Consider the following 27,497-nt stretch of genomic DNA (forward strand, 5'->3'; position numbering starts at 1 on the left):
TGTTTACCCGTGTCCTTTAAACTGTTCATAAACCACCCCGTGTACTTAGGTGCATTGAGATAGTGAAACTGACGGGTTAGCTATTTTTTAGGGTCATTAATCATAGTTGGTGAACTGACAGGTGAACCAATAAGCCGGTGTTTTTACATGATCTCTAAGATTTCTTTTTAGGCGACACCTTGAGATTGATTAAGGATCCATTAAGTCTCCTAGAGCTTCATACCTTTAGATTCCCGGTTCCCGTAGCATTTTCCCGTAACCGATAAAAGCCCGAGTTGTCACAATTCGGATTCCTTGCCTAGATAACTCTTGCTCCCATATTTGAATTTGCCAAAGTTTTTTTTCGGTAATTTAATTTTCTAGTTTACTTTAATTTATTTAAGTATTTAGTATAATTAATTATTAGCTTTTAAAATAAAATAAATAAAAATCCAAAATTATATATTTTCTTAATTATTATTTTAAATTAGCTTTTAGAACTAGTCTCGTTATTTAAATTAGTGTCTCTAGGGTTCGATATTCCCGGTCTTCCCATAGCTATTCTACACCCGATAGGTTCACTTGCCTGTTGCTTGTGGTTTGGTTTAGGATATTCTAGGTTTTTATTACTCGTTGTGCTTGGTCATTATTTGTTAAATTTTTATATACCACTTTATGCACATCATTAACCATCTAAACAAAGTATACCAACCTCTCCATTTCTATCCATATCATAGGAGTATCAGGTATTAGCTTACCCTTTTCTTTTAATTTAGCTAGAACTAAATTGTAATTATATTTATCTAATGGAGTTTTTACCACTCAATTGTCTTTAGTAGTGAACTAAAGTAATATCTCAAATAATAACCAATGATAAAATTCGTATTAAAAAAGATTCACCTATGGGGGCTATTATGAGTTTGCAAAACTAAAGGGGGCGCTTGTGTTATTTAAAGATGTTGAGGGTGGATAAGTATCAAGTGTATTTGCTGGACGCAATCATTTTACAAGGGGAACAAGCAAAGGAGAAAGCTGGAGTGAACATTGGATATTCCTTCTAACACGTTTTCGATTGTATTTTCAAGATTCTAAACAGTTATTTATTTATAATAAAAAAAATGTTTAATAAGTTGATAGTTTTAATAAAAAATAAAATGCAACCCGGCCCACACAAAGAGTTCCGTCTTTGTCTTCGAACGAGTTTACACAAACAATCCAAGTATTTTCATAGTATGGTAAGTTACCTAAGAGTATTAACATCTAATTCTTCACTCGGGACCATGTGAAGCTCCTCACAGGTATAACAAGTCGCCTTATAATTAATTCATCCATGTAAATCCAGTTTTGTTAAAGATAAACATAATATAAATCAACCTGTATGTAAACAGTTTTATTCAACTTGTCACAAAAATTTACATTTAAATCTTTTAGTCTATATCATCACTTCACTACATATCCTAGTACAATTGTACAAAATTAGTTTATCTTAAAAGTAGTTTGTATTGTTTTCCATGATAATTTTTTTTTTCAAAAGGGGGCACTTAGAAAATTCGTATCACATATGACTTTATAAAGTATCATTCTTTTCTTGTTGAAAGTCAGGAAATAACTTTCTTCAGGACACGAAGTGATATTTAGTATACATATATTCATGAATCATGAGTAAGTTTAAATTTTCTTTCAATCATGACTCAAATCGTTTTGTTTGTACAGTACTTTAGAGGGATTAATCATTAATGCATGCCAAACAACTTTAGTGACATGAAGGCTTTATAGTATTTTTGCCATCGCCACGAACCATCCATTAACATCCCACCAATGCGTTAATTTATTATTATCAAATAAAGGTACAAAATAGTGAAATACCAAATTACATAAAAATGTGTTTAATATGCAAACTTGTATGTTTTGTCATAAAAGTCAATAACGCTTGTAAGAAATTATACTAGTTCTTTTCGGTTAGTGGACTAAGTGCCTTTTTTTTTCTTTTTTAATATCTAGATGAACTGAACTTATAATTCTGAGACTTATTACTTGGTGCTTATATGAACTTAACATATAACAAGCTTTATAATTTTATAATTGTGCCTTTTTTCCATAGAAATTAGTACAACATTTCTAGTATTCACGTTATCAAACAATGATCACGTGTGATTGTCGATATTAATAATTAGGAGAGAAATCAAGAAGTCGTTTTTATGGAATGAGATAAGAGTAGTTTTGGGTTGGGCGGGTACACTGCCGGAAGTGGAGCGGGTAGGGCCGTTTATATTAATAACCCGGAGACGAAGCTGAGGAAAACAAGTGTTACGCTAATGTGTAACCAAAATAGTTTTGGGTTCATAAGTTGGTGCCACACCCCTTTAGGGTAGTTGTGTTCAAATGATCACCCTAAGAATATGTGACTAAGACATGAGGGAGTACTACATGATCCGTTTATGAAAACCCCTTATTCCCTTAATATTCTAATTGTAAGATCTCAATCAACTATAAATGTTTCAATTTGATTGAATGCAACATACACGCACTTTAGGCCTCATGTGGGCTAAGGTGTCACACCTCACAACATCACATGACAACACATAATTGACCTATTCCAATTGGCTTTCTACCTCTTCCTAATTATAATTTTCAAATTGTTACCAGAAAACTCACCAAACACCGTTAAAGAAAAAAAAAAGGTAAGAAAACTTACCGGACCCGACAATATGTTGTAATCAACTAAAACAACAACACAGAAGCATTTGGCATATATGGACATATTTGGCATTTGGATTTGAGGTTTACTTGCTATGTATTATTTATATAGATAGATTTGTGGTGTGTGATTATTTTTTATGAATTCAGCAAAAAATAAAAATAAAAATAAAAAAAGCTATAATCAGAAATCCAGAATATTTTGTTTGATAGCACAATTTGATCAAATTCTAGGTACCACTGAAATTAGTTATATACATACAATCAAGTCAAGATGAACATATCATTATACAACACCTGCTCAATCTAACACAAATCATTACTATTACTCCGATTACAATCAAAATCATCCATATAATCATAACAATAACCTAATCACCGCCACATTCATCTAAAATCTCAAGCGCAAGCTCTAACTGATCATCCAGATACCTATCTAACAAACTCACCTTCGGATTCACATCGTTCCGATGACGCGGCAGTGGCGGCGGCTGCGGAGGATCCGACTTCATCCGGCACCGGCGACGGCGGCAGAAGCAGAAACAGACCTCGGCGGCGCAAAGGAACGGCGACATCACGCATACGATAGGAATTAGTAACGGAGAACATATAAATAGAAGCACGTAACGTAACCAGTGGCCGTTGAGCCACGACTTTAATATCAAAGTTATCGCCGCCGTCGGATTGTGTAACGCGTCTCCGGCGACGGCGTCACCGTTACCGTAACCGTAACCGTAACCGTAACCGTAACCGTTATCGTTGACGATCAGCAAGGGCTTTTGACGATCGTTTTGGTACAACTTCATTTGGCGTTTAATTGAACAAAGAAACAGTTAATTGTTGGATGAATTTGAGGGGCATAAGAGTCCTTTCGAAGCTATAAGGAGACATAGAGCACACCCTTGCAAAACAGGGTTCTAAAAGTTGAGGTACTAATTTTTATTCGTAATGTACAAGTTTAAGATATTAGCATTGTTGTTCTTTTGATTAGTTTTTCAACTTATTACATGGATGTTACACGTGGTCAAGGTGGGCCAGTTTTTTTTACAGGTGTCATTATATTTCGGTTTTTGGGGATTCACAGGTCAGCCACCAATGTCCCAATTGAGTAAGTTTAAAATCATACAAAACTTCTTGTTGATATTGGACATATATTTGTTGTCGACTAGTTACATTTCTATATTTATGTTAACCTTTATTACTAAGTCAAAAAATATATCTTTTTAGCTTATATCACTATAAGAAACTAATCTTTTGAGAAATTTGGATTAAATACAACAAAAAACATGCAATGATTAGCAAATTAACCATCAATTTTTTTATTTTATTTTATTTTTTTTTGTTGTAAATGACCAAATATTTTGTTTTCACAACGTATTGAATTATAGAAACATCCAAATGATTTACAATTAAGTGGCAGGTAAGCGGGCAACAAGCTGCGCCGCAAGCCCCTTTTGGATAGCAAATTCAATCCTACAAAAAACAAAGTTTCGATTCTTATGGGCCAATACGTTACTATTCACAACTTTCTGAACCCTATTTAAAAGGTCCACGGCATCCGGAGTTAATAAACCAAAAGTGTCAAAGGCAAAGGGGATAAACACGTGTTGATTCTCCAAACAAGCTCTCCTGTGTTTCGCAACCTTGCCCGATGCCGCCTTCAATGCTGTCTGGCCTGCTACAAACCCATTGTCCCTAATCCCAACTAGAGGGGACACTCCTGTGAGGTCGACACAAGCGTGTTTTCCCCCTACCCACCCAAAAACAAGAATATCAGCCGGTCGTAATGTAGATCTCCCTTCTTGAGGATCCGTGAGAAAGTTTACAGGGGCTTCCTTTTTAGCCGAAATTCCGGCTCGTTTAAGAACATCGCATAGAACATCCCTAACCAAATCATGCCTGTATTTAAACCCAGGCAACTCTTTGCAGTGAATCGCATGCTCACCATCAAATCAAATCGTAATAAAATTAACTGATAAAATCGAACTGAATGCATAAATAATTGTTGACTTTTGGTCTTGGCATAACTAAATCTTTTGATTTGGTTTTGGTTGTATATTCCACAAGATCAAAAAAACTGAACTGAACCAAGCATATTATTTTCCAAATTATTCTACTATAATTTGGTTCATCAAGTGTGATTCGAAGTTCTACATTTTGGCTTCGCAATTAGATTATTATTAGAAAAGAAAGAACTAAAGTTGCAATTTAGGCTTACCGAAATGCTTATATATTTTACTTCGAATCATGAAACTTACAAGGTATAGGCAAAAACGAAAATAATGGCTAAAAGGATAACTTTTAGACATTTTGCCTCCTTTTTTTTCTTGGTAAAGGGGACAAAATAATGGCTAAACGTTTTATAGTTTTATAAAGGAAGTACAAGAAAAAAAGAAAGACAACTTAACGATTCTTCTTGAGACATCTCCCTAAGTAATTATTAAGCTCCAACACCTAAACCGCATATTGACTATTATGTATACTATCAGAAATACTGACATATATGAATCAGAACTACATTTAGAGGTAAGCCGGGGTTTTTCAAGAACCGGTCCAGGTATGGTCAACAAAGTCAAGAACTTGATCGGATTGAGTAGGAACCAGTTCCAGGTATGGTCGGATTTTGGCCATGTTGGGTCTGGGTAGAGGTGTAACCGGTTTGGTTCCGGGTCTAAGTACAATTTAGTCTGAGAAACTGAAACGTGGTACACACCCACGGATTGGGTACACTGGCTCGGTTCCGGAACCGGGATTTTTACCGCCTCTAAATACAATGACAAAATTCTAAAAGAAACTAGTATCATAACGAACTGAAATCAGTCCATAAATCTAAAAAGTTGCATTTAAGCCTTCTAGGCTTCTAGCCCATAAGAATGTCCTTTTCGTGTACTCTTGAAGCCCAATAACAAATCTGTTTTTATAGTGAGGAATGAAGCTCAAAGAAATTCCATATTAAACATCAGTACAGTTAACAGCCCAGCACAACTTGTCCTCATAGCCCACATATGGGCCTCAATTATGCTTCATCGCTTTTGGACCAGTGGAACTTAATAGTCCACATCTGTTAAGTTTAAACGATGCCTATTATTTTAATTAAAACATATTTTAAATTCTAATAATTTACACATGGCTTTCATATAAAACCGACTACACGAATTGAAAACATCTTAATTAATACTTTGATAGCATTAATTTATTTATATAACCCACATTTATAAAAAATATATATACATATACATACGTAGTTTGATTTACAAACCATGTAACAAAAAATAAAAGTTTTACATGGGAATGGACGTTAGGCCGGATCCAAATGAGTATCAAATATTAATTACAAGTCTCATAGCGTAAACAGTATATCACGACACAGTTTCGTTTTAGTTATTCGGGTATGAAACAACCTTATGAGAATCATTTAATATGTTTTTTTAAGACAAACGTTTTTATACTCCATGGATTTAACTCATAACCTTTAGATGTTTAACATACTATCTATGTCACTGGGCTGATACCAGCCAAAGCATGTTACTTATTTGTACGTTGGATATGCGTAATTAAAAATATAATAATGTTCTCATTATTTGTATTATTACTTCTGAAAGATGGGTATCTTCTAGAAAGGGGATCCAATTCCAAACTTTAATACTAATGTCATTATTAGTGTTCTATAATCATCATTAATTGTATTATCCTTATCATTATTTTGCCTTTTTTTAAATTATTTTTCCTAATCTTTGATATCTATTTATATACATACATAATGAATAAAAAGTAGTTACAAAACAAAAACAATAATTAAAACACTAGTTATTATTTATTGAAAAGGAGAGGAGTTGGTTTCAAATCATTTGAACGTAGTGGAATTCCACAAAAGAGTTTGGTGTTAAACACACAAACATTTAAAATTAGAGCAGAAAAACAAAAATCAAATACATGTTACTTTAGTACCATGTGCCCATTATTAACTAAACAAATTTGTTTTTATTTCAAAATTTTGTTTTCTTTTATTTTATATTTTTATTTTATATTGCTCATGTTTCTCCTCATGTGAAGTATTATAATTCGGTTGGCACTCCTTTTTATTGTTTGTGTCATGTGACAGTCGAATTGCTTGTGAATTTGGAGTTTTAGAATATAATATTTGAACTTTTTTCAATAAGAAAATAATATATATTTGCATCATTTCACAATAAAACATCAGAATTGACAAAATTGTAAACATGACACTCGAGTTGACTAGCTAGCATGTAAGGTAAAAACACGACGATGGACAATTTAAGCTTTATTAGTTACTTTCATTTATTGGTTAGGTAAATGGAATGACCTATCGAAATGTTTTCAGATTATTGTAGTATAGTGGCAAACTTATGAATGGTTAACATTTTGATCTTTATTCTAGTGAAGGACCAGTTTTAACTTATATTTTGAAACAAATGAAAAACGCTGATGTTTATTTTTAAGACAGGTTTGAAGCCATCAATTCAACAATATATCTGACAACTAATTAATAGTTCTATAATTGACTAGCTTGTTTTCTAGTGTTGCAGTTCTAGAATTCAATGTCAAAGTGGTCAGCAAATCAAGGTCCTTCCAATTATAGGTTTAATAAAAGCTACAAGTTAAACATGATAATAGTATATTGAAAGAGATGTTTTAACCTCAAAACTTTAACAAGTAACACGAATTATATTCACCATCTGAAACTGGGAACATCTAAGAACAGAGAAGTTTATGACTAAATATATTATTGACAGTTGATGCCAGTAAAATACACAAATAGATGTCTAGTCTAATAAAATAACAGTTATAAACATCTTATAATGATGAGGAGTGATTTAGGTTTTGGTAAGGGGTCAATTTGAGTTATAGGAAAAATAATAAAATAATATAGCGAACAAAAATCAATTATCAAATTACATGACGACAAACATATACTTCTTGACAATACTCGGATAGATATAGTTTTCACCAAAACTTTATTATTATATTTTTTCTGTTCATTCACAGGACGTCATTTAAATAATTATATCTCAATCGTAATTACTAATATTAATTATTGATATAAAGTCCACCTTTTGCATAAATATACAACTAAGTTTTGACCATCAATCTTCTAACCAACACTGTCTTGAAACCAGATTTATAGAATTATAGTTAACCACAGCTAACAATACTACATCAATTCTTTGAGAATTGTCGGTTTAAAGGACGCTATTGTTGTAGTTGAACCGACGCCTTTAACAGTTTACCGGTTCTGCGGCTTTCCACCAGTTTTACCGGGTTCGGTCAAAACCAAATGCTTCATTCATGTCATGTCCATTAGCTTGTAACTGAATCCCATTGTCATAGTATTAAGAGAGTCTCAGGAAGGTTTCTAAAACAGTCTTTTATTGCACATAAAATACAAAAATTTAAGGGAGACATTTATGTATTTTTAATGATTTTGATTCGAATTTCTTAACTTAAAAAAACAAACCAGTCATTACAATATTAAAACAAAAAAAAATGAAAATGATATAAGCGAATAGAATCCAGATTTCTACTGTTTCGAACAAGCGATTCACTTTTGCACCCGACTCAGCCCAAACAGGGTTTTAAGCCCAACAAGCTTTTTAATCAGCAACGGCCCAAGTCATATCATTCTCAAAGATCCAATGGCAAACTTCAATCTTCCCGGGGCCCGACCCTAGCGAGAGAAAAGCTCCATGGGTCGGGCTCCAGGCTGACGTGTCAATGTGACATATCGCAACCCCATGGTTAATCTTCGAACCGGTACTCGGGTCAAGTAGATCCGCTTCATAGACCCGAACCTTAGGAACCGAGTGGCAGTAGTAAAGCAAATAAGGAAACAAGCTCTGATGGCACGAAACCGACTTTGTAATTTTACCGCCATTAATTTTCTTAATCAACCCAACTTTAACACTCTTACCCGACCCGTTCGTGTTCTCAGTTGTCCTAACCACAACATCTCGGCCCAGCACAGACGTGGCGAAATCAATCATGTCTTCAACCGACCCAACGCACCGCTTCGACTCACCCGCGCTAGGTTTGCGCTCGCACTCGCTCAACGAACCCGCGATAAAACGATACATACTCGAGTTGGTATCCTCCGCGTGGAATATGTTTTGCAAGTCCGCGATCTTAGAGGACGAAAAGGGTAATTTAGACAAAATCACCCGGGGCAAAAAGGACCTTTTAGGCATCTTATCGCGAATATCAGGCATGGGCATTATCATCCCGGATTGTAACAAACTCTCTCTAAAGAATTTACCCGGCTCAATCCACTTATTTACAGGTTTGCCACTCGCCGCCGACTTCGTCTTCATTGCCGCCATCTCCGCTGCCGTTGCTCTAGTCGCATACGTAGCAAACGAAGCTCTCTTCTTATCGGCGTAATCCTTGAAAGTATTGTTCACCCCGTAGCCTTTAAATCCAAACTTCTGATTATTAACCGTTCCGCCACCGTAGCCGGAGAACGTATCAGTGCCTTCGTTGAACGAATTGCCGTAATTATTAAACTTCTCGATAGCTCCATTCGAACTCTTCGCGTACGATTTGAATGTATCATCACCGACATTCGACTGATCTCTGTAACTAGTAAACGAATTAACGGCGGCGTTACCGTTATCTGCATAACTCTTGAAGTTATTCTGCGGCACATTTCCGTTCTCTCCGTACGAAGTAAACGAATCGTTAGCGCCGTTACCGTTCTCGCCGTAGCCGGAGAACGACGAGCCGATAACATTCGAATTGTTTCCGTACGATTTGAACCCGTTAACGGCGCCGTTACCGTTTTTGCCGTAACTAGTAAACCTCTGATCACCGGCGTTAGCGTCTTGGGAGTAAGAAGCAAACGTCTGTTCACGGCCGTTAACGTTATCCGAATAGGAAGTGAATCTCATATTCGGTACATTAACTTCTTCAGCATAGCCGTTAAAGTCTCCGTTACCTCCGGTAGCTTTAATGCCGTAGGTGTTAAAACTCTGGTCAGGGACGTTAGTGTTCCGTGCATACGTGGCAAACTTATCCCCATGGCCCACCGAGTCACGTGAATACCGTCGGAAAGAGTTAAGTGCCGAATTTCCATCATTTGAATAATTTTTAAACGAATCGAATCCTCCGAGATGACCCGACCCGTAATTCGTAAAGTTCTTCTCCGCGTACTCTGTAAAGTTAACATCGCCGGAATGCTTCTCGAGACTGGGCCCCACGTCAGGGAAACACAACAGATTCGCGGTGGAACAGAACTCCGGTAGCTTTCCGGCGAGTGCGTTCTGGTTTCCGGCGAGTTTGGAGAACGCCGCCGACTGTACGGCGGTGAGCGGGGACGCTTTCTCGATTAAGAACGAGGGTTTCGGCAACCCATTCGAGATCTGCTTGTTCCAGTAACGGATTAACGACGCCTTTGGGGTAAACGGGTCTTCTGTTACTCCGGCGAATACGAGAACCTGTAAAACATGAAAAATTTGAGAAATTGAAAAGTGGGTAATGAAATTGAACGTAAATGCAATGTGGGTTTTGATTGAATTTGAATTTGAATTTGAATTTGAATGAACTTACATTGATTGATGAGAAGATGAGAATCAAGATAGGAGTGAAGAAGAAGTTGTTTTTTGATTTGTGCATTTTGCAAGGGTGAGTGAGGATGATGTTTTGTTTTTTGGTTGGAGGTGGGGAGTTATATGGTGCAACTTTTGAACCAATTTTTTTTTTATTTTTGAGAAATGTTTCCATAAATAAACATTTCCCTCGTACAATTTTCATTAATTTCGATAACCTCGAATTATCGTATTACAATTTTAGATGTAATAAATTTGTTTCATTATATTTTTATGGCAACAAGTGTGGCATTTGATAAACTTTTTAATCTATATTGTGGTAAAAAAATCTATAAAAAAGAAAGAGATTTGTGTTTATGTTAGTATCTTATGTACAAAGGTAAAAATAAGGTAATAAGTGCTGGCATTTGGTTAGATTTTTAATTTATACAGTGGTAAAAAAATATAAAAAAGAAAGAGATTTGTGTTTATCTTAATATCTTATGATACAAGGTAAAAATAAGGTAATACGTGCTGGCATTTGATAAGCTTTTTAGTCTATACGGCGATACAAGAAAATACAAAAAAGAAAGAGATTTGTGCATTATATTTTGATATAAAGGTAAAAATAAGTGAATAAAGTACTAAAATGTTAATCCTAAAAACAAAAATATTAATTTCATTATATTATTTCACATGTTCTGAATTTCTGTATATAAACGTTCTAAAAGTGCTTCAATTTGAAAATAATGATTATCCAAATATTTGGGGAATATTATCTTTATCTTTTTTATTTTCTGCACACTTGCTCATGGATCATGTGTGAATAAAGCACACTATTTGAGCATATAAACGTTGGGCTTTGTTGGTTACTTTCTATCAGAAAGTCAGAAACCAATTTCTTTGAAATATTTTTCTTTTATATGTTGTAACGTTACATGTCTAATCAAAATTATTATCACAATAATTTCAGAAGGTTGGAGCATACAAAATTTATAAGCATCACGCTTTCTATTTGAATAATTTTGGCGTTCACAAACTTCAACATCGAAAGTTTATGGTTATTCATGTGACTAAAAGCTTTTCAAAATCTGTTAGTGTAATATCAAGTCTAGTGAGATCGAAATAGAGACTACCATTTATGTGAAAATTTTTTCTAGGCAACTTTATTTGGTTGCTTTTTTGTTTATGATTTCAAGTAGAGGTTCCTCAAATGCTATGTTAACCCAATTGCAAGTAGAGGTTCCACATGGGTTCATTGAGCTCTTAACTCTCCACACTCATAGCACTAGAAATCTAGAATGAAACCGACCTATAGCCTTCATATCTGAATCACTAGAACGAACATGATCTCCGAAAAATCTCCTATTATTATTGCTAATCTATAAATGAGTTGAATTATTAAGCAAATAGTTGACTCAACTTGTAACCGAGTGTTGTTCGAACCCTGTTTTTAGCTTGATAGAGGATTTTGAGTCAATCCAACTTTATCTTTGAGTCGAGTAAGCTTAGCCTGTCTTGAGTTGCTTCATGAACAACTCTACCATAGGTGGTAACTTCAAGCAAATGATATGAGAGGCTATAGATAGCTATAGATGTCACCTTGGCGAAACAGGCTGTGAAGCCATTAAAGCTGCAATACGTGGGTCATTCCGTATGCGAACAATGAGCGGAAATCCTTGGTGACGGATAAGCTTCCGTACGTGGGTCATTCCGTATGCGAACAATACGTGGGTCATTCCGTATGTGAAGCCAGAAAGTACTTGATTAACCGGAAAAGTAAAAAATGGGTGAAGGATTAATTTTAAATTTTCTTAATTGCAGGTGGAAGTGTTTATAACGTGTACATTTGAAAGCAATAACTATTCGGTCCCATTTATATAAGGCTATGTGTAGTGAAAGGGCTATAATTTGGGACGAATTGTGACACGTGGCCCCTAGTCAGCATGAAGTGGAAATTTGTTTTTGGGGTGTAATGGTGTAAGGGCTACAAGTTGGGCCCACAGTGTGTTTTTTTATTATTTTCTTTCTATAATTAAACTAATTAAATAAAAACCTATTTATTTAAATAATTAAATTAAAATGCATTAAAATTAAAAAGAAATACAAAAAAAAAACATAACTAAAAAAAATACATAACTAAAAATATTAAAAAACATAACTAAAGAAAAAAAAACATAACTAAAAAGAAACTAATATCCGTAATATTCGCGCATTTTTTCACGTCGGCGTTGCATCAATAATTCGGCATCCTCATGAAACCCCTCCGCTTTGAGGGATTCGTAGTCGTCTTTCATTTGTTTTAATTCGAATGTCTGGTTCAGCTTTTCTTGTTGTTTGTTAGATGCTCGAATGTCGACTCCAATTACGGTGGCATTTGTTTCCAAACGACCGACCCAATCGTTTATTTCAACGGGCTCGGTATTGAATCGTGTTGACGACGAACCTTCCCCCTTATTTTTCCTCGATCTCCCGCGTGGTCGAGGCAACTCCTCTACCTCATCTTCGTCGGGTATATTCAAATCATCGGCTAAATTGACCGTGTCGTCGAGGAAGAAGCTACAAGCATCGGAGGGTGTGTTTGGTGTGCTCGGATTTGTCGACGACGATGTCTTCGACCTTTTTGAAGGCCGGGATGAGCCGGCTCGTCGGGCGGCCGGAACGGTTGGTACCACATTCCATTTCGAGCAACGACGTAGCTTTTCCCAAGAACTCAAATACTTAAACGGTTTCCCGGACCGCTCAACAGTGTGACCCTGAGCTCGAAACTCGCTCAAGGCTTGACCTATAATGCGACTTCGTTATTTCCGCTACGCCAGCCAGACCCCTTCAACCGGTTAATTATCCCGGCAAATTTTTGACAATCGGCGTTAAGCCCCTTCCAGTGGGCTTGAACCGCTTCTTTTCCCAGGTAGTCTTCGGGTTTACCGGTTATCGCGACCAAGCTTCAAATACTTTCTTCCAAAACACCCCGGTGGTTTGAAAGTTAGCTACAAATTAAATTTATTTGTAACAATTAGTATATATTTTAATAAACACTAAAATACATTTTTAATAAATACTTAATATTAAAAAACTTACCGACGTCGGGATCCTCCGAAATGTTAATCCAAGCCCTTGCAAGGGCCACCTCCTCCTCCTCGTTCCAATGCTTGTATGGATCATGTTGCGCCATCGTCTCCCCCGGTTGTTTTTTTTTTGTGTTTACGGGTCGGCTTTTTGCTTGAACCGGAGGCCCGTGACGTTTGCGTATCCGGTACCGACTCCGGTGGTGTAGATCTGAACGCCGGCATTTTGTTTTGGGGGCTGAGAAAGTTGGCGTACATGTTTAGGTTCGGGTCAGAAAGTTGATGCGGATAGCTCGTTTGGTTCGGTTGGCTCGGTTGGTTCCATTGTAAGTTCGGTTGGTTCGGTTGGCTTGATTGCGAACCATACGTTTGACCGAAAGCAGGGAATTGGTAGTTCGGTTGGCTCGATTGCGAACCATACGTTTGACCGAAAGCAGGGAATTGGTAGTTCGGTTGGTTCGGGTTGTTTCTAGGATTCATTTTGTTTATTTTTTGTAAGAAATTGAGTATGATTTGTGTATAAAATGGATATAAAATAGAGAAGAAGGGTGTATGTTTATATATATATGTATATATATATATTGTTTATTTTTTTTAAATTTGACTATTTCACAACGGTCAATTTATTAATTTATTATTATTTTCAAACACCACAGGCGACAAATATATGCCGCCCCCGCCCATTTTCGCCCAATTATCGCCCGGGGGCGGTGTTCCTCCAAAAGATCGCCCCAAAACTTTCACTTTTCTCGCCCACTACGTTTAGCCTAAGACCGTTGTTTGCATTAAACTAAAATCAAACACAATAATTATAAACTTTCATATATTCAACACTCATAAAGGCACTTGATTAAGATACAAAATTATATGTGAATCAGTTTGACTGATGTTTCATTGGGTAACTAGCTAGTATGACACTGATAGAAGTGGTTGATATGATGTCTTAGATGAGATATGTTGAGAGTTTAATCTCAATTTGATCAAGTTGACTATTTTTGTCATTTGAAAGGTTATTTGAAGATTCAAAACCTACTTGGTTTCAGATGAACCGCCGTAACAAAAAAACCGTTATTTGATGAAATTATACACTTTTCATACTTGTGTACGATTTTTTTCTTGATTTAGGTGTGTTGGAGAAAAAAAAAGTGTTTTTAGGTAGTTGACTAGAATTTAATTGCTTTCAAGTAATCCTCCATTTGAGATGATGGATTACAGGTACACACAAGCAAGCTTTTCACCTGTGCCTCCAAGTCGGATGCTATGTTAATGGGTAATACATGTGGAATCGTCTATCTGAAATAGAGGATTACATATACTCATTTTACCAACATTCACCGTGGATTTGTCATATGGAATCTCATTTTTACCTCTGGACACGTGTCACCACCCCTGAAATCCTCTATCTCAAATAAAGTTTTGTCACACGAAGAATATATGCCGGTGACTCTCGTGAATGAATTGTATTCAACATTTGAAATCCTCTATCTCAACTAGAGGATTGTCACACCGAAAGCTCCTCGTAAATGCTCAATATGCAAGGAACCCACCCACATGAAAAATAGATGTCCTTACCGTCAACAAAAATTTATCTTGTTGTTTATGAAGAATCATGTTTAGGTGGTTATCTATGAGTGTTTGTAATAAATTATCATTTGAAAATTTGTTTTGTGCTTTACATTTTATTAGGGTTACATTTTAAAGTCCAATACAAATAATTCACTCATTAAAAAGGATTTTATTCACGAGAAAGCTAAATACATTTTTATGGTGACGAATATGATATTTATTGATTCCAAATGTTGAATACAATTCATTCACGAGAGTTATCGGCGTAAATTCATTCACAATCCTCTATAAATAGAAGATTTTAGGAGTGGTGACACGTGTCCATAGGTAAAAAATGAGATTCCATATGACAAGTCCACAGTGAATGTTAGTAAAATGAGTGTATGTAATCCTCTATCTCAAATAGAGGATTCCACGTGTATTACCCATTAACATGACATCCGACTTGTAGCCACATGTGGAAAGCTTGCTTGCGTGTACCTGTAATCCGCCATTTCAGATGGAGGATTACCTAAAAGCAATTAAATTCTAGTCCACTACCTAAAAACACTTTTTTTTTCTCCAACCCACCAAAATCAAGAAAAAAAATCCACAAACCAACAAGAAGAAACATCTAACACTAACTAGTGCTTCTTAGATAACCATATTTGAAATTGTTGAGTGTAAACATCAAACACTAATCAACATTTCAACTTATCTTATGTTATAAGCTAACCAATTAAGTGGCGGCTTATGTATAACCTAAACAATGATCAAATTTTGTTAGTAACATAACGGTTAAAATTGACGGGATTCTTCATGTTAAAGACTTTAAGAATATTCAAAATAGTGCTTCTTTGGATTTCTACAAACTTTTACAAAGTTTGTTCCATTTATAATTATATGGAACGAGATAGCAATGCAAACACATACAATAATCACAAACTATCATCTCATTTGTTAATTAAATATGGGTTTTCTTTTCAGTTAATATATAGGACTATTATTTTATTTCATTGGACACTATCATTGCATGCCATTTTCATTTTAAAGTGCACTCGATGTTAGTATAATGATTGTCTGGTATTAATTTTGGCCCAAATATATACTTAGTTATATCCTTGTGGTTGGTGCGACATATGCTTTGTAGTTCTCTTCTTATCCATTTTGTTTATAAGAAAGTATATTTATTCTTAAACATATGTTATATCAATTTTGTCAAGTTGCATACAACATCATATGAATTCGAATTGAGGAACTACCATAGTTTGTTTATTTAATTCCCTTTTCAACAACCGTTATGAATGAACTTATGAATTGGCAAAAATGTGAGTGAATTTGTACAACACTAGTTGTTGTATATGGTACAATTTACTATCAAGTTGTTATAGTGCCAAATGTGTGAATGTCATGTCTCGAGGTTGGAATGACTCAACGATATGGATTATTGTTAATTTTCTCATCACGGGTGCGTGTTACTTCAGACGACTCCGAATCAAGAGTAAATAAAGTAATTTTAATGAGTGAATTAGTGATATTTTTTGTAAGTTCAAGGAGGTATTAAATGTGATTGCCTAGCAAAACAGTCTCATGTTTTTATAGTCTTGTTTTGAAACTTTCTACAAGTACTTCATCAAGTAGGAATGTTTTACATTATGATCGTTAAAATGGTGGGTTGTCTTATACAATTTTTATGTAGCATTGTGTAGTACTATTTTTTTTTAATATTTGTTGTAAAAAAAACACCAAAAAGCTTTCCGATGCAAGTGATACATGGGCTCCAGAAGAAATAAAATATCGGTTCCATTTCAATTAGTGATCTTATTGTGAAAACACACTTATTATGTTCTTGAAATTTTATACTCTATTAATTAAATTTCAATTGTATTTTTAAAATAAGGAAAAATATATATATACTAGTTCTATTCATAATAAATTAGACAAATTGAATTTCAATAATTTAAACTATAACTCACCGATATAATCAATATAGTAAATTCGACTAATGATACTTGTCACATTTATTTTTGTTGTCAAAAGCAATTCTATTCTAACAGAAAAGTAGCTTTGAATGTAAAATATTAGTTATTTTATCTTAATCAAAATGATGTAAATGATTTTGAAACAAAATAATTGAAAGTTAGGCAAACAAGTTACTTATTGCATCAATAGTAAAATTGACCTAGTATTCAAAAGTGGAAATTAATATTGAAAGTAGTTAATTTAATAATAAGAGTTTTTATTAGTTAATCACATGGTTTGAAATTTATATCCATAACATAACATAAATGGACCAAATTTCACTTGTCATTTTTCTAAAAAAAACAAATAAATATATAATATATTAAAATGGTACATAGGCAGTTAGAAATTAAATAATATTTATGGTATGATGATTCATGAACATATAGGATTTTCACGTATTCTTGTGATAATATATAGACTATATATTGTCTTTTAAGAAAACTACATAAAAAGTAATAGAAGAGTATGTACTCCTACAAATATTGATAACTTGTAAAGGGTTTTATAAATAGTTACCATGTGGGCCCCGCATAAACCTGGACACAGGTGGGGATCTGTTGGGCGACTGTAATTTCTTCAGAATCCGCGTAACTCTCGTTTAAAAGCCAAGGTCAAGGTCACACATATTGTGTTGCAACTTGAAATGAAAACGCGTTTTTTCCATTCTCCTAAATTAACAATAATATTATTTTGGTTCTATTAAAAGGAGGACAATCACATGAATTACATAACTAATATTTAATGACATGACAATCTTTTGCATACGTGTCTGTATGAAACAAACATTCTTTAAGGACAATATTCACTTTAATTTTAATGATGAATTTCTAAAATTTAGGAAAAGATGTAAAATTTCAATGAAATTTATCAAAACTTTTATAAGATAAGCCATCTCCACTTTGGTGGGATGGTAAAGGCTTAGGCCTTTGGGTGAGAGGTCCAGGATTCGATCCCTGGCAATGGCGGTTTATTGTAAATAGTAGGAGGCAAGCTTAAACATTCAAAAAAAAAATCTTGTTGAGAGTTTATTTAATGTGAAGTAATATATTGAATGCATTGAATGAGATCATCTCTTTTTCAAATATGCATGTCGAGCTCGTTTATGGTAGACCCTTAGAGGGGTGTAGACTAAACATCGTACAAAGTGTACGTCCCATCGATCTCCTTTCCCTAGCTATGTCAAACAACTCTTTACTTCGATATCCCCTCTTAATTTCATTGGTACGTGATATTGAATTGGTATGTAATGTGTTGCATACTTGCATGCAAGTAAAGTCCCACGATCTCTATTTTATTCACAACTTTCTTTTATCCGGTTAATTATAAGGGCGTTGTTCTACGAAGGCCTTGGTTAGTATGTGATGATCCAAAGTGGTACTAATGGACCAATATGGAGTTATATCTATTTGATATGGAACAGTGAAAAGTGAAAACACAAGCTTACTTGTAAATACATTAAATCAAACATCTATTTGGACTTACATTCATATGTTAAACCAAACAATCAGTTTTAAAGTTCATTGCATGCTAAACTATAGTTGGAAAACATATCAAATCAAACTTACCAATCGAGTTTAATTCATAGTTCGATAATTTGGACTTTCATCTATACGATATGCACATAACTGCGTACAAATGACTAAAGTTTGTGTCATTGTGGTGACTAAGACCCTATACGAATGTTGGTTGTATCCACATCACTTAGGTAGGACCAATGTTATATTCTCTGCGGTTTAAGGGTGGGCTAGTCATCGTAGAAAGTTATACAACATATTAAAAGTTATACATTTAAACGATTTAAATAAGAATAAAAGATTAATCGGGATAGGTTTATAGTTGTGACAAAGAAAATGTGAGGGAATAATAAGCATAAAATCACAACCACAAGAAGAACCACAAAACAATGCATGTGAACTCAAAAGCAACCAAACACCATGTCTTATCCCTCCTTTTTGTTTTTGTTTCCAAAGTTTTAACCCCCTATTAATTTGGAGCCTTTCTTTCCCCCTTTATCCATTCGCTACTTTTATTATATCACTTTTATCATATGTAAATAATACATCAACGAACTGCAAGGTGGTCACGAGCCGTCCGTTAATCCTCCAAACGTCCAACAGACTGATATAACGTCGTCATTTTCTTATGTTTCAACTCTTAAATGATACGCGGTCTTCTATAATTAACGACATACCATTGAAAATATACTAAAGGTAAATAGTTGATATGACTATAAGAAGTTAAATATGATTATAAACCATGAAAACATGTAACAAAGTAGTAGAAGTAGCATTAAGTTTGAGTTATTTTGGGTATTATTTTATGTGAAAACGTAGGCATATGGAAGAACATTTAGAGATATGGTATGGTCACGGGGCTTTGTCACTACTCTCTCCAAAATCCAAATGGAGGTTTTTATCTGCTTCCTCATCCTAATAAATAATCACTCATAAATAAAGATGCTCACTAGAACAGTAGAACCACACTATTAAATTCATTATTTAGTTCTTTTAAGAAGATTTATTTATAATAAAAATATTGGGAATATGTAGAATAATTCTTCTATAAACTTCCCAAGAGAAAACTATATGATTGCATTTTTCTTGGTTTGTTGGGTTTTAGGGGTTTAAATGTTTAATACAAAACTGGTCATACATGCACGTATACTGATATACACATGTACATAAACATCGGTTAATCGCAAACATACGCGCTTCAAACCTATACAATTTAAAATTTTAGTAAAATAAATAAAAACGCCAATAATATTGATCACACAACCAAACATTATATAGGTGCATATATACATATGTACATAAACATTCCTTAACGATATGCAAATGGAAATCAAAACTAGTTCCTAGTTTTCAGGTTTCCAACGCTTCTTAGCTTCCAAGAAATGCAATCTTACTCATCATCTTCCACATTTGTTGATTCCGCATAAGCCTTCGTATGTGCTTCAAACCTATACAATAATACAAATTGAAATATTTAGTATAAACAAGTAAGAAAACAATAATGTTCAGTCACAATCAACATTTTATAGGAATCACAATAAATACATTTTCACATTCACTTCAAATGCTCTACATATTAAATTTGGTGACTCCAACCAAAAACATTGACAATAGTCTTTTAAGGGGGTGTTTGGGATTGCTTCTTAAAAATGTTTTTTGCTTTTTAAAGAGGCAAAATGTCCAAAATAGCCCTTCAAAAACACCTAAAAGCAGTTTTTTGTATTTTGGAGATGTAAAATATCCAAAATGTCCCTCCAAAAGCACTTGGAGGGGCATTTTGGACATTTTGCATTTTCAAAAAGCAAAAAACATTTTTAAGAAGTAATCCCAAACATGCACTAAGTGTTACTAATAAAAACAACTAATTAACGAACTAGACGGCATGCCAAAACCAGAAGTGCCCTCACTAGTAGAACTGTAGAAGTCGCTTTTCAATATTAAAATACAACTATTTGGATTTGTTTATATTGATAATAATTTTAGTGCAAATACACTTCATATGAACTCATTTTTTAACTACTAATACAAACTTCCATCTAAAATCTTATCTACAATCCAACTTTTATTTACTTTTGTGAAACTTGAACCCGCACTTTTTTCATACGGATAAACGAGTGATCAGTTGGTATTGCGAATAAATAATAAAAATGTATAAACCTTGAAAACAATTAAATGCAGCGTTCTGAAAAGTCATAAACGACAATAAAGGCTATGTAGCCTAAAATTAATGAGCAAAACTTTGAACCTCCAACTGTTAATGTTATCAACATATTTGTTATTCGGAGGTATACCGAAAGGAACATAACATTGAAGTCATCATGTTCTTTAAATATGTACATACGTAGCATTGAATGTGTCAATTTTAACTTATGGCAAATAGTTAAAGTTTAGTCACCTCAAACACTTAAGTAACGTTTGGTACGTAAGATGATATGCACATACGTAGTATTGAATGTGTCGATTTTAACCATTGCAAATAGTTCAAGTTTAGTCGGCTCAACAACTAAGTAACGAATAAATAGGTGTTTGATTGATTAATAAAATGCAATCAACCATTACACATCGAATCTCATTATATCAAAACCATTTCGTAAACCTCCTCCTCTTCTTTTTTTTATCAATTCATTCCTGTTTCACTTTATTTTCTTGACACCACCGTCGTCGTCGTCGCCACTTCCATCGATGCCACCACCACCACTTGATCGCCTTCAACTTTATCACGACCGTCGCCGCCACCACCACTGTCCGCACTTGACCGCCCCACTGCTACCAACACAGACGCACCACCGCCGCCGCCATTGTCATTTTTTTACGTTGGTAAATTTTCTTTATTGTAATGCAGGGTATTTTTGTCATTTATAATCATTGCGGCTTTTTAGACTGCTCCACCGCTACAATTGCTATTTTTTTATGTTGATAAATTTTCTTTATTTTAAGGTAGAGTATTTTTTGTTATTTATAACCAGTGTCACTTTTATTTTATTTTTTGTCTACAAAACAAAATAAAATAATGTTTCATTTCATTCTTATCGGTTAATCAAATAATACAAAAGAATTGTAATAAACCATTTCATTTACTTATGCATTCAATTCGCTCGTCGATCTATTCTACTCTTTCTCTAATTCATTACCTCATACCAAACTGACCGAAAGCTTTTTACACACTTTTCCATCAAATGCTTTAAGAGTTTATAAGTCATAGTAAATTAGACCTTTTTTCGTATTTTAGCTTATACCAATTTTTAGAAATCGTCCTTAAACTAAGAAGTTTACAAGAAATATCCAAGGAAAAAGGAAAATTTGTTTTAAAAAGGTTGCATGTTTTTTTTTCCTTTTTCACTAACAGACATTAATTCTATATGTTAAGTTCATTTATGCGCAAATTGCAATCTTAGTATATGAGTTTATCCAATCTTATGAGTTTATCCAATCTTAATATGTTAAGTTCATTTATTCCAGTCAATCAAATTGTCTTGTAGGCACTTAATTAAAATGAAAGCCAAGTTGACATATATTTCTATAAACATAAGGTTACGCGCTAACGAGTTTGTCAGTTTGCATTGAGTGGGATGTTGCCCTTTTGTCTCCATTCACATCAAACACTTCGTGAAAGTTTTACTCTACAATGCATGTTTGTAATACCTAGTGGGAAAGCTTAGACAAAAACACTGTCTTAACATTTTTTAATGGAATTTACTTTCAATATGAAAACCATGGAACATAAACAACATATGATACGACTGGAATGATAAAATTAGTTGATCTAGTTATAACTTGTTTCAACTGCGATCCAATTTATCTTATTCTACACGATATGCCGTATAATGTTTGCTTAACGAAACTTGTCTCATGTTAAAACAAAATCGGCACTTGTTTGTCATATAATGCCATAAAAGGTCCATTGAATTTTCTAATTATGATATGATGTATATAATTGTAAGAATTCAAAGAGATAACTGGTTTTCTTTAGATGTCAGGATTTGAGACTTAAAAATACAACGCTAATCTAACACTCTCGTGTAATTGTTACATCGATCAATAAATCACAACAAGATCCATTATCATTTTATTATGTCATCATTCTTCATCAAATCATGTTTCAATTCCTACAAGTATCACTAATTTGATGTCTAATTTCTTGTCCATGATTGATTTCACATGATTAGGGTTTATGCAATTGTTTATGTTTATAGATATAATCAACACCTGAATCCCCAAACTAATCTCAATTATGTTTGTTATGGTTCTTGGTTCTATATTTCCATGTTTTCGTTTTATCTTTGTTCACATTGTTTTCAATACTGGTTAAGATTGGATTCATGGTCTTGGTGTGAAGTAAAAGTATACACATGTTATCAAATTTATAAAACATGAATCCATGTAATAGTATGAGCTTGTTGAACAGAAAGAACTATGCAAAAGAATCCTAATAATAAAACTTATTATGTAAATAAAATCTTCCTAAATCAATATTAAAATCTATGTTTCTTTTAAGAGATTTGAATCACTTGAATCTTGCTAATGCTAGAAAAGAAAGGGCACATTTGGATTTGAAAAATGAAGTTAGCGAGAAGGTAAAATGGTTGTTAGAGTGTGAGAACTATGAGTCAAATTTTGATGATCTTCTAAACTCTTTGGAATATGAAAATTAAATTTAAGGTCACACTTATTAAATAACTTAGTTATGCATGAATTTATTGTTTAAATTTATTATGTTTGTTGACATGTTTTTCCACCCGTATGTAACACGGGCTATACCCTAGTATCACACTTAATTAAACAAAACAAAGAAATTGGTGCAACTAAGAAAATGACACATGTAGCACCTTCTTCTCTGTGGGCTTTAAAAAAAAGAATGAAAGAAAACCGTATGCTTAGAGATACTTTGACCATACACATTTTAAGTTTTACTTTTTAATTAAACGGGATAGTCACGTAGCCTCATCTTTTACCTAACATATTTCGTATGTTTCATCTTAAGTTCCAATAATACCATACTTTACTACCCAAATACTTATAGTTCTGCTTTATGATACTCATTTCTAGCATTTGCTAGTGCTTACTTATATACGTATACCTTACATGCATGTGAGGTGAAACATGGCTCATGGACAATATGTGTGTTCCCATCACGTGTCTTTATTTTGTACATCATATTCATTTCTCAACGATTTTATTTTAATATGTGTCACATGTAACAAAGATATTTAATATTTATTTTTATTTACTTTCGGGTCATTTTTCAATTATGTCACACACTTGTTTGTGAAAATGCACTCAACAACAAATAGAGATTCATGCCGTTGAAAACTTGAGGGTCTTTGTATGTATGCTTGAAGTACATGTGATTAGAGAAAAAAGGAAATAAATAATTGTATGGTTTAATAGTACATGTGATAATTACTACTATTTTTTATAATTAATATTTTTCCACATTACAACATTTTATCATATATAAAGAAGAGATGATGAGAAGACTAAAAAATTAAGATTAAAATGATGTGATAGTGGAAAATCAGTGAAAATTGAAAATCACGTCCATGGTCTTACCATGCACCAAAGAGATTATATCCATCAAATATGTTACAACTTACAACTCAAATGCATGTAACATGTATGTGAACTTTTGCATCAATTGCTTTCAATAGGTAATTTACAATTTAAGATGTTTAATTTAGTTATGTACATATAAAACATCAATTGACTTGTTAACTTTTATTAAATTTTACAGTATATAATCATTTTTCATGTGACATGGACTTTCTTCTACTAACTTCTATAAATAAATGTTTTTGTTGTTAATGTTGTTGATTCCATATTGTACAGTGTTCACCCACCACATGATCATCACTCATGTTCTCTCTATATGGTTCAATGTTTTTTCTTTGTGTTTCATTCAATTAATGAATAGATCTAACCAAGATATTTTCTGATTTAAACTTGTACTTACAAACAAACATAATAAATACAGCTGTATTAATAATGACACCAATGTTTATTTAGACTACCTTCCTATTATGTTCGTTGCCACTTCACCTGCCAACCGCGCCCGTCAATCACCTATCTCACAAGTCACAAGCATCAGACACCTCACACCATCTCTCCTATTCCTCTTACAAAGAGAGTTTCCAAGGGCACGCCCCCTTGGCAAAGGCGGCTACTTCTCTCTCCCAGCCACGTCAACATATTTTTTCCAAGCATTCCACAGTCCAAAGTCACCAACTAACGAGACTACACATGTACATGTTGTTTAGGAATAGTTAACTTATAGCCAATATACCGAAAGAAAACTCCAGATATGGGCATTTCTTAATAATATTGATATATATATTTTACAAAAATAGAAATCTGTACAATGTATTGTTAACGCTAGGAAGTAAACCACAGGTCCTACGAAACACTTTACCATGTGTTATTGACTTATTGCATATAATGTAGATAATTGTACAAAAAATGTATTTCATACTTCTGTACTTTAAAAGTGATTTTCTCAATCAAACATCCATCTTATTAATATATATTAAAACATAAGACCATATCCTCCTTTAAGCTTGTGAGCTTGTCATTAATCTTATTTAATCACTCTTGTAATACATACTATTTCTGCTAACGTTAATCCCATGTGATCAACGCATATAAAAATTATGTGACAGTTAATGATCACTACTATTTTTTTATTTACTATTTTTAAGTAATTATAACCGGTTGTTATGTTTTGTACAGTACCTTTCATATTTTACTTTATACCAAGGTTTTGTACTCTTTTTTTCTTATAACATGTGGTCAAAATTTTTTTAAAAAAATCATGAGACATGTGCAAGCAGCACATGCGAGGCTTCTTTAAGCACGAGAACAAAGCATGTTTGTTTTTTATGGACCCAAATATGGGTTTTCGGGTTATAAAGATAAGCCCACACCAGATGTCATGTAACCATCATGATGATGGCTTAATGTGTGATGATTATTATTGTGAACATTATCATGTGGCTTGGCTTGAATCGTGGGTGCACCACTTTTTTAATTTAATGGATTAATGGTGACCATCGAACCAGTTTGGGTTTGTTTTTTAAACAGTCAGTCCAGGTTGTTGGTGTCCGATATTAAAAAAAAACTGTGCTCACTGACTCCCAGTGGACTTTGTTTCTTTCTTGTTTAAAGCATATCAATATATTCAATTGTATTTTGTTTTAGATAAATCGGGATTTGTATTATACCTAATGGATACTTATATAGAGGTTTATATCTAGAGAACAATTTATTGTTGAATACGTGTGTTACATATGGGGGTGTGCCCGATTCACCCTTTAAAACCGATTTACCTAAATCAGTATTATGCAAAAAACCCCATCAATCATTTATTCCGTCACACACACGCACACAATTAGATTGTACCGATGAATCCTAGGGTGAAGACAAGGAACACCCCGGATACTAACTGTTCTACGAGTAATACTTTTACAAAGTAATAAGATCTTATTCATATCCCAGACACTAACTTCAATAATATTACAACTTCATTGTTAAATTTTTAAATAAAGAGCTACCAACATTATAAATGAATAGAAAATAGAAATACTATTCCGTTAAATTGAACTATTGAATAAGACTTGTTGAAGCATCCGCTCTTCTGAACCACAACAGACTCATGTAGTTTCAATAGGGGCTTTATTTAGTGTGAGATAGCGCCATATGCAACAATATTGAAAGATGAAATCTAAGAAGGGTTCAACCACGACACAGTCTAAGAGGTGTACTTACATTTTACATCATTATTTGGTTCTTGTAATTAATGTAACATTGAAGATGATTGACCGCTTGACCAAATTGGACTCCTATACATACCCTACTTCTCAACTCTCATAAAGTTGCCTCCAATTTCTCCAATCCCAGTCAATAGCCTAACAAAAATTTAACGTGAATGAGTGTATAAAGAAGTTTTAAATGCATTGTAACTTTGACTTTAAAAAAATATTTAACATTTTAAAATAAAGTATTCAACAGTGTAGCAGGGCGTTTACAGTTCGTCTTAATCAATTATGATATAGTTTTCGGCCGTTCGGACTTAATCATTGCTCCGAAAAAGGCGAAAACTGCATCCGTTTGGATCTAACGAGCTATCTTTCTTCAATTTAAACGAATTATTATCAATATAACATAATTAAATATCTAAAACTTAATGGCAAACCTAGAAAATATTGTACAATCAACACCCTTTTATAAAAGAGGTCAAGTTATAGATATTCCAAAGAAAATAAGGTTAATAAAACAAATAAAGAGAATGTACATACAATTATTTTACTATATGCTGAAAACAAATGATTTCTGGTTACATATATCAAATAAGCAATATCGAAAACAAAATTAAAGAAAGCAAAATTGGAGCATTCAAGAAATGCAAATATTACAAGTACATTCAAGATTTTTAGGTGAAATGTCAAAATCATATTACAAACTATAAAACATATCACATCAAACACATAACAGATCAAGATAATTCATGACTCATATTTGCCTAACTTGATGGTAAAACATATACATCAATTAAAGAATCAAATCAAAAGTGAAAGTGTACAAAGTGTAAACCTCCATTACTAGTTCTCATGTCTTTTTTCTTTTAAAAAGAGAGTTCGTAATCCAATTTTTTAAAAGTGTTAAAGAGCACACAATTCCTTCGCAGTTCTTTTTAGAGTAACAATTAACACTTTTATACACGTGTATTAATTGTGTATGTTAGTATGTTATATGTTACTAAGTTACAAAAAAGTTATACATAATTATGAAATATATTTTAACTTTAATAATGTCTCGATAAATATACACGCATTTTCTAATCATTATAGTTACTCAAGTTTTATTTTGTTGTATTTGGTCTGTACGTTGTTGCAAATTATTTTTTTATAATATTCAAAAGTTTTAAGTTTAAAGCATTCCATAGAATATATATGAAATTTTAATACTGTTTAGGGCGGACGGGGCGGTGCGTGATGGGTGATCCATCACGTGTGATGGCCCTTTCAACACCGCCGCCGCTCCCTCTTCACGCGGAAATTGGCTTAGTTGCGTGATGGGTGTCACGCAGGATGAGGTTCAATTTCCAAGAAAAGAGCCGTTAGATGGGGGGGGGGGATATA

The 27,497-nt window shown here is 33.6% G+C and overlaps 1 protein-coding gene across 1 annotated transcript; it reads right to left on the reverse strand.

Annotated features, from left to right (window-relative positions):
* Positions 1-8,129: 8,129 nt before the first annotated feature.
* Positions 8,130-10,348, reverse strand: LOC143531722 (polygalacturonase 1 beta-like protein 2). The gene is made up of 2 exons (XM_077026965.1): positions 10,237-10,348; positions 8,130-10,124 (listed from the first exon to the last, which is right to left on the reverse strand). Exons 1-2 carry the CDS (start codon positions 10,300-10,302, stop codon positions 8,289-8,291), a joined length of 1,902 nt encoding a protein of 633 aa, XP_076883080.1. The 5' UTR covers positions 10,303-10,348; the 3' UTR covers positions 8,130-8,288.
* Between the last annotated feature and the right edge of the window lie 17,149 nt (positions 10,349-27,497).

This window comes from Bidens hawaiensis, unplaced genomic scaffold (genome assembly GCF_021521415.1).
Source record: "Bidens hawaiensis isolate Kalapana, Puna unplaced genomic scaffold, B.hawaiensis_p1.1 tig00009224_1, whole genome shotgun sequence".
Lineage (NCBI taxonomy): Eukaryota > Viridiplantae > Streptophyta > Magnoliopsida > Asterales > Asteraceae > Bidens > Bidens hawaiensis.